A 10,084-nucleotide genomic window follows, 5' to 3' on the forward strand; every position below is an offset into this window, starting at 1 on the left:
TACAGTATGCACATATGCAAATAAGAGATTGATCAATTGCAGTCCTAAAAATCAATGGGAAGATTCAAACAAACAATACCAAGGGAATCATTAAAATTATTTTTAACTCGAATAAATAGGTTGAAAAATCATTGATCTTTTTGATCATATGTTCAAGATAGTGAACAGTTTTAGTTCTTTTTTTCTTTTCTAAAAAAAGAAGAAGGTATTTCATGTTAAATAACTACAAAGTAGAAAAATCCATTCTTGGTCAATTCTTGATTATCAATTGATTGATACATACAACTGTTTTCATGAATTATACTTTAAAATTACCAACTACCTTTACATGTTAAATCCATTGATCGGATTTTCTTTGGCTGATTGATGTTGAAATGGGCTTAAAAGATTTGCAACTCATTCATATACATGATTAAAAAACAATCCTTTTTTTACTACACAACGTTTTTGTTTAAGTTTCTTTACGAATAGTGTTGGACGTACAAGGTGATATTTTTTCTAGTTTAAAAAGGTGGTAGTTTTTAATGAAATCGAAACAATTCATTTCATTATCTTGCATATTTTTCACTTTCATGTTGATCTCTTATTTAACACCCGAACTTGAAACACTCAATTTTAAACGTTTGCATAATAATTGTCACAACTTGATCTCTAGTTATAAATTATTACAGAGAAAACATAACTTATTCTTTGTTGATTCCATGCCTCGAATCTGATAAACCTTTTTGATTAGTAGAGGTTACTAGTAATGATATCATGACTGTATATATGTTGACAACTAGTCATTAAATACAGAACATTTACTAGTTCGATTTGTATGACATTAGATGGATACACTTGAATTCATTTACACCCTGATTATTCTTCCTATTGTTAAATAACGTATAGTTTATATTAGTAGGTAGTACAAACTAAAAGTGAATTATCTTTACAAACCTTCCTTGCTAATAACACTGATGAGCTCACGAACAACTAATGTTTTCGAAAGTTCCAAAGTTCTAATTTGAGACCGTGACCACTAGAAATTAATCTTGTCTGGTGAGAGACATGTATGATTAATGACAATGTATGAAAGTCATACTATATCATCAATTGATGGAAACTGAAAATCCAAGCCACTTGAAGGTTTAGAGTTTGCAAGACCTGAAAAGTATAGATTCAATATCTGGCAGTGCCGTGACTACATTTTCCTAGGGTGTCTCACTCAAGGAATGAAATATCAGTTCACTATCTCCTGACTATTAACAGTTATCTATATTTCGTCACCTTGTAGTGTGTTTGACCAACAAAGTATTTATGCTATTCAAACTAAAATAACAAATTTACTGGTCTGATGGAAACAATAACTGTTTCCCCAGTTTAGATGATATTAAATGCCACCTTTATATGCATAAATTCGTCCAGTAATTCTAAACGTTGCATCAGATTTATCACAATTAGGTACTAGAGTGGATATTTCACAACTTCCTTTTTAATAAATAGAGTGAATTTCGATTACTCTAATCAACAATTCTGCTTGGTTTTTATTTATTTGCTTCATTTAAAGTTGTTCTTTGAATGACAAGAAAGGCCTACACAAAATACTCTTTGATCAATCAAGCACTGATTTTGTTCTTATATGAATTCATCTGTTTTTGTCAACAAAATATTTAACTTTACTAAGTTAAATATTATGTCTCTATAATTAGAGTTCAGTTTGTTTTTATAAAACTGTATATTGAATTCATTACGAAAACGATTCATTTTCAATCATTATCCATTTCGAATCGAATTGTAGATGATTTAAATTTTTTCTCTGTAAAACTCTTCTCGAATCGACATTATTAATTTTTTTCATCTTAATTTAGTGAAGTGATCATATCAACTTTAATGAATCTTTCATTTGAATAGATAATTTCATAGTTACAAATAATTAATGAATTATAACTTATTAGAATGGAGTTTTGTAGAGATTTTAGTGATTTTATATAGTTGAAATTATGAGGAGTCCCACAATAGGACGAAACGGCCGTCCAATACTTCCAGGTTTTTCATGGTAGTCTAGCTTCAATTGAATCATGATTTCAACTATATAAAATTATAAATTGTTTGAATAAATTCACATTTAGAAAAAAAATAATTGAATTCATACTTCTTTTTTTAAATATTGTTTATTATGATGATCATTATCATTACTATTGCAACATTTATTTATCAATTTTACTGTTGTAAACAAATGAAAAAGAGGATATAATGTACAGTCAATGTAACATAATTTACAGTATTAATTAGTTTGTTTTATTAATGTGAATGTATGTTTTTTCTTCTCCATTTAAATATAGCTTTTTTATTCCAATAAGAATATAAATGTAGCTCACTTTTTTTGACAGCTACGTCATGTAAGCCATCAACCAGAAATTTAAAGTATACAGTTTACAGAAGGAAAAAATAAAAATGTCACATTGAGATAGTGGAGAAGATTTGTAGCTCAGGTGGGTGATTTTGATGGAGTTTTGTTCTCTAAGCTGGAGAACAAAACTCCATCAAAATGTCACATTGATCATGATATTTAAAAAAACACTTAAGGGTAGTAACCTTTTTATTTATCAGTGAATAATTAAAAACAGGAGAATAATAAATGATACCAATGATGCTAATATTGTTACTCTCATTCTCAATGTGTGTTTTTTTAAGAAAAAATAAAGAAAACCTTGTACGTACATACATATAAGTGTGAAATTAATTTAGTATTTTGTATTAAGATTAACAATATTATTGAAGATTCAAGAAAGTTGTTTCTTTCCCTTCATATTCTACCATATTAAATATCATACGAGTTAAGGATATAATGCTCGATGCATACTTTCATTATGTTGAGCATAATTTGTAATATCTTTGGGAATTTGACGAATATGATTTAATTCCGCTTGAACAGATGCTAAATTTTGACGTAATAAATTATTTTCCATATGTGATATACTTAAGTCCCAACGTAATCTAGCTAATTCTTGAGTTAATTTTTCAGTTTTAGCTAATTGACCTGCTGCATTAGCTTGAGCCATTTCAGCGACTGAACGCCAATAACGAATTTGTTCCATTGGACTATGGGTATTGAATGATTCAGATTGTATAATTTTACTAGAATTTTTACGATCAGTAAATTCTTTAAGAGATATTCTTTTCTTTAATGCATCATAGTTATTCATATCAGTTTTATGACCGTTTGAAAATGAACCTTTTGACATTTTACCATTAGTAGCTTTCGTTATTCCATTATTATTATCAGTGATGGTAGTAGTAGTGGTATCCGTGATAGTAGTATTACTTAGTGGTGTTTGTATATTGGCCAATTTCTGACTGTTCAAATATATTTTAGACAAATCATCTAAATTAAATGAGATACGAGCTTCATTCGATTCACTTTGATGTGTAGCAGTAGTGTTAGTAGGAGTGATACTCTTTTCAACAGATAATTTCTGATCATTATGCAACGACGACCATTGAAGTGGAATTTCTGGACGCGTTTTAACTGATTTTTTTGTTAAATCTAAACCATGCCGATGTTCTGGTAAACTATTGAAACATTTTTTAATTGACTTCATGGCACTTTTGTTTGATTTAGTGTGACCGATATTGTCTAAGCGTTGTTCTTCTTCTTTTTTGTAAACATTATTAATTGTATGTTCTGTGGAATCTGTTTTATAACTAATAGAATGTAAATTTTCTTCTGAAACACCATCAGCAAGTGAGCCTAATTCATATTCACCACTTTCTGTATGAAGTTTACGAAGTTGAAGTCTGGATTCTTTTTGATCATAATTATTACTATCATTTCTACCATTATTAGCATCATTATTTTCCTCAATTGTAGCCGATTGATGATTATTGTCCATGTGATCGCGTGTGGCTAATAAAAGAAGAGAAATAAAACATAATTTTAACAATCATTAAGTTTGAGCTAAAAGATTTATTATATTAAAATAAATACTTTAGACAGAGATGGATGGTAGCTAGCAGCGGAATTCAAAACGCGCATTTCGTCCCATTTGCGATTTGTCAGCTGAATGTACCTGCATCAGTCCGGGGCTAGGACCTATTACCTTTCATTTCAAACGTCACCACGTTATCCTCTTACTTACTGAGTTCATTGATCTCTGTTCAAAATACTTGTGACTTATTGATAATATCGAGGCAATCTACGCAGGATATGTACATTCTAAAAACAAACTGATCAATCGCAGTCCTAATCATCAATTGGAAGATCCGAATAACCAATATAAACATGAATTAAAAAAATAAAATAAATGTATTTGTTTTTGAAAATTAATTCACATATACAAAATTCTAAACTCATCCAAGAGAAAAAAAAATTTTAACTGTATATTACATGAAATAGAAATCAACTGTTTAGACATTACATCAAATTTACGTATATAAACGATGGATATAAACTTATTATCATGGACATTTATTATGTTATTCAACAGAAGAATGATTTAATTATAAAGAAATGGTTTTAAATATTAGATAAGAATACGTACATATATACTAACTAGTCACAGTTCCATCAAGTAAAATGGTGGTTTTCCACTAATTACTCATATCAAAACACATCTTGTTAACGTTTTCCTATGAGCAGTTATTCTACGAAGTTCTTATTTAACAAAGTTTTATCGTCCTTTTTACAGAGTATAAATAAAATGCAATTAAACGGCCGTCCAGTGATTCTAGGTTTTCCATGCTGTTCTGACTTCAATTGACTAATGAATTCAACTATAAAACTACTAAAACCTCCACAAAACCCTTTTTTTTATTTCATTTATTTTCTTAACCCGACAACTAACCTTATATTAAAACTAAAAGGTTGATAAAACTATACTAATTACACAATCGAAAACTTCCAAAATCTAAAGTTATTTATTTCTGAATGACTAACAGTTTAGTTATTGTTAAGTCCTGTCATAAAAATAAATATCCAATGGATATAAATAAATGGGACTTTTTTGTTTATTTAAAATTGTCTTTTGTAGTAAGTCAATTCAACATAGAATAAGGTTTTTTTATTGCCGTTTTTTTATTGCTGTTTACTAACATAGAATCTTAAATACATATGATGTTTACATATGTAGAGGTTATATTTGTTTTTCTTCTGTGTATTAACGGCACATATAGAACAGTAAGACAATGGAGATAATAATACAAACTATAAACAGTCAATAAAAGCTTTCCAGTTCATTTTATAGACAATTCCTTTTGTTGTTGCTGTTGTGTTTGTGTTACTCTTTTATTTAGTTTACTTCGCATCAAATTACTATGAAGTTCAATTAAGAGTAGCTTTTTACAATTGTATTTCCATTACTTATTATAAAGAGTCCATGGTACATAATAATAACAATAATGATAAAAATAATAATAGTAATCGCTTACATAGATACGTACTTGATAGACTTTTATTCTTTAGTATTACTTTCGTCTAGAGAATTATGCCCGAATTATGACGTAAAGATTTAAAATATATAAAAAAAGATAAAAGTACATAGAAAGACACATTTCTAATTTATTATTGTTATGAATGATCGTCAATTGTTATGTCTGATCGTCGCTAATTATTACGTCAGGATCACTTATTGCTTGCATTTGTAAAGCGAGGAACCACTGCAAACCCCACGATGCGAATAAGAACACTAGGACTGACACAAGTGAAGATTTATTAAAACTCAGAACACGACGACAACCCCAGTCGAAAGTACACTCATTTATATATTGATTGTACACTCATTTTCACTATTATTTAGAATGAAATCATATATATGAAAAGTACTTAGGGTTATAACAAATCACATACTGCATGTTATGCTAAACGTAGTTCATGTTAATTTAATACAAGACTATCGTATGTTATACCGAATAAATTATCATACTGGCAAAACAAAATAAATAATACACTGAATAATTATCATATTGAATTAAAAACAGAAGTAATATTGACTAAAAATCACAATGAGTAAAGGAATATAATTTTGCTTCTTAATCCCATCATATCAATTATTATTGATGGTTTTATCAATATTATGTTTTTGATACAATACAGAATTCTCAGTACAAGGCATTTCAACAGATTTGTTTTACAAAACAAAAAAAAGGAGAAAACCCGATAACTGAATACATATATACATAAAACTGAGTCAATCAGCTACTAGGAATTAAATAAGATGTTTGTTTTTTTGAAGATTAGAATCTGTACTTTTTAATTAGAAACATATTAAACAATACAAAATATTGACTAGGTCCACGTTAACAACCTGTTCGTCAAAAAGTATGTTTGCTAGATGAGGTATTGTAGAGCTTTTATATCTTTGCTTGAGTGTATAGAATCGAAGTTAGTGACGTCCATTTCTACCAGGTGATATACAAGGAGAAAGATATGAATAAAGTAGACGGTTACCATCTGACAAAATATCATCTACCAGCAGTGTACAAGACTTTGGATGTCTATCCACAACCATATTAATAATGACCTTCAAAGACTCACCACATACCCTGTTAACTACCTTCAACACTCTCCTCAAAACAGTAAGGTCTTTTCTCAAAAGCCCGGAAAAGCATAATGAGGAACAGTAAAGAATAACAGGCAATATACAAGAATTAACAAATCATAAAAGTGAATGTTGAGTAATCCCAAAAACATACAGCCTTTCTGTGTAGTAAGTCAGATGGAAAACTTTCTCTGACGACAGCATAGATTGAGAAAACCAAGAAAGAGCAGAGGAAAAACTTACACTAAGATAAATAACTATCGACACTTTTTGTCAAAGAATATCCAGTAGTACAGGCTTTATGGGATTCTAACAGGGTGTTTAACTGCTGTTCCTGTCTCAGCCTAAAGTTAACAGTTTGGTATTGAAAAGGATTGACGGTGAAACCACTGACAATAGACTATCGTTCAGTATGACAAGAACTCATTCATTTCATGCGAATAAATAGAAATCGGCATACATAGAGTGAGATCATCCGTATACTTAACGAAAGTGCTTTCTGTGTAGTATGGCAGGTCATTCAGAACAAGAGAAAAAAAGAGAGAAAAATAAGACTCCTTGTGGTACACCTTCATTAGTCAGTAAGGACACTGAACACTTTCTTCCAAACACAGTGTACTGTTCTCTTCCACGGAGATAGGAACACAATCAGTTGGGTATCCAGCTGTGGGTTCTGACGCTTACAAACTTATCAAGTAGTAGTTGTTTTGGAATAGCGTCAAAGGCGGAAGTATGGTCTGGAAATGCACATTGAACATACGTCTAAATTTCACATTTTTATCTCCAGATACTTTCTTATTCATTGAGATTATCTGGTCATCGCCTCTAATGTGTTTTGCACCTGTAAGCTCTTTAAGTACTTTCCACATACTTGAAGATTTTTTACAAGATAGGAGTTTCTGAGTAAACATCAATTTCAGACGTCTGATTTCTAGGTTTATTAGATCATTTAGCTTTCAAACTGCAACCGAGATTTTCTCCTTGTACATCTTTTTCTTTTACCTGCTGCCTTTGTTCTAGTTATGGAGACGTAAGTCTTTCAGAACTTAAAAAATGATTTCAGTGGGATAACAAATATCGAAATAGAGTTTAAGATGACAGACGACAACATCAATGGTGTTTTCCAATAAGTAATCTGTAAATAATCCCTAATTTGTCGTACAAAACATTTTATTCATATTTTGGATATTTTCTTCTAAGTAATTTCCTTATTTGGTTTTCTTTGTCTGATTTAAAAGTGTACTCTTTCAAAGCTTGTGACATACTTTAAGTGGAACATGAGTGATACAGTGATCACAACTAGACAATGGAGCACGTATACAGTCACATATAACCCACGTCATTGATGCAAACTAATTCTAAATGAGCATTCAAGCGAGCAGGAAAATCTACTACATTTTTGTGGCCTAGTGATGGAAGAAAGCTACAGTCATGTGGATTAAAATCGCCACATACAATGGAAAGTGAACTACTGAAGGCAATAACAGCTAATTCAGTGAATTCATCAGCGAAAACGGATAGTGCAGATGACGTGCAGTCTGGAGTCATATAGATGTTGCTAACATAAACATAACTGCATTTATTCATGTGATTTGGACGACATCTTAAAGTTAACCGGTTGACAAGGTTGTTTGAAAACTTGAAACATGCAAAAGAAGATCGACACCAGTTCATATTTAAAAGTGTAGCTACACCGCCGCCACACCTTTTTACATTGATTGATCGATCCTGACGATAAATATTGAAACTTTTTGGTGGTAACATGCAAATGTCTTGCAAATCATTTGACCAGGATTCTTGAATTATGATTACATCACAATTATGATACACGTTTAGACTTAGTAGGAATTAAAGATAATCCACTTCACCAATTGGTGATCAACATTTAAAAGTCAGCAGTACAGTGATAGACATCTGAATAATGTCTTTTATTTTCGATGAGTATTGCCAGTCACCAAGATATCTCTGATTATACTTTCTTGCACCTTGTAAAGCCACAGGTCGTAAACTTTTTATACACGCGCCTGAATAGGTTATGTGATTAATAGACAAAATTGTACGTTAAAACAAAAAGGAAGTTTAAATATTTGGATGGTATGAATAGGTAACCCATATATTCAAGCAGGTCGCCGGATTATGCAGGAACCAATGAAATTACTGTCTTAAAAGTAATGATTTTTTATGAGACACTTTGCTTTCGAAAAAGACGAATATCAAGATTGGAAAACTTACATGTATGTTGAACATTTAAAGACTGTCATGTCACATTGAGTTACGATATAAAAATTCATGATAGTATTATTAGAAAAACCAGGTGTTTAAAAATGCTTTCATTTATATCATGGTGTTTATTATGTGCATACAGTCCTAAACATGTACCAAATAATACCACATTAATTTGTAAGTAAAGACGTGATCGATCTTACGAATCGTCGTTGCTCTTCTATTGATAATACACGAGAACAGTTCAACGGCCTGGACCATCAAACATTTATGTTAATTAGTTTTAACCAATAATGGAATAAAATATTAGCAGTTATACCAAATATGAATTCAAAATTCGACAGACATTTTCCGGCTAAACTCAAAAGGTTCACAGTTAAGTTCTGGCAGTCATCTACTTTGTGTCATTCATTGTCAGTGAACAAAATATTCATTGCTCAGTTGTACCTGATTTTTGACTCGTGTCAATTTTTTTTATTGTATTTAAACATTTTATCATTAAATTCTTCAATACGAATGTGACATTTTCTTGATTTCATTAATTTCGCAGCAACATTCTTAAATGTCACGGCATTGATTAAGCTATGTAGGATATAAATTAAACAAACAGAATAAGCAACATACAGAACAAGATATTTTTTGATGACCATATCATAACTTAACAGCCATAATGTAGGCCGAGAATCGATCATTAATTATGAAAATTTTAAATGAAGAAACATCGGTGAGGATATTGAGAATAAAAAGGGGAAACCTATTGTGATAAACGTCATTCCGTTTTTTATCAAGCACAGAATTGCAGTACTCTACTAAATTATTTAAGAGTATTAGGATGACAATGTAGGAATAACAGTTTTGAAATAAACAAACAATGAGATAAATTTTTTAAAAAAAAATTTAAAACTGATTAATTATGATTGATAAGAAAATCATTTCTATGCACAATACCTTGTAAACAATATCGATTTTTATTTTGAAACATTTTACCAATCAATAAAATTATATTACACAATTTTATAGCAACTAATTAGTTTTAATTTGATATATTGTAGAAATGTTGAAAAAAAATTCAGTTTTGAAAGGATTATAGATGAGTATAGTTTGGTTTTTATGTAAGTAATTAAGTTACAAGACTTATGATTACATTCAATGTCAAAATTATTAGATCATATGATGTAATAGATTACATTTAAAACATTATATATATGTATATATATATATGTATACGTAGCTAAATTTTGCTTGTGAGTTGAAAATGTAGAAAGATTGAAAATATACTATTGAATTAAAGTCGTTCAATGAGAACATGTTTGTTTCAATGGACTTATATGTAGAGTAGGTTACAG

General features: G+C 30.0%; 1 protein-coding gene across 1 annotated transcript; it reads right to left on the bottom strand.

Moving 5' to 3' along the window:
• Positions 1 to 2,790: 2,790 nt before the first annotated feature.
• On the bottom strand, positions 2,791 to 3,872 carry Smp_151970 (hypothetical protein; the record flags this gene model as incomplete). The annotated part of the gene is made up of 1 exon (XM_018789921.1): positions 2,791 to 3,872. The coding sequence occupies one exon, from the start codon at positions 3,870 to 3,872 to the stop codon at positions 2,817 to 2,819; it is 1,056 nt and encodes a 351-aa protein (XP_018655315.1). The 3' UTR covers positions 2,791 to 2,816.
• Positions 3,873 to 10,084: the final 6,212 nt, after the last annotated feature.

The sequence above is a fragment of the Schistosoma mansoni genome, chromosome W, assembly GCF_000237925.1.
Source record: "Schistosoma mansoni strain Puerto Rico chromosome W, complete genome".
NCBI classification, from domain to species: Eukaryota; Metazoa; Platyhelminthes; class Trematoda; order Strigeidida; family Schistosomatidae; genus Schistosoma; species Schistosoma mansoni.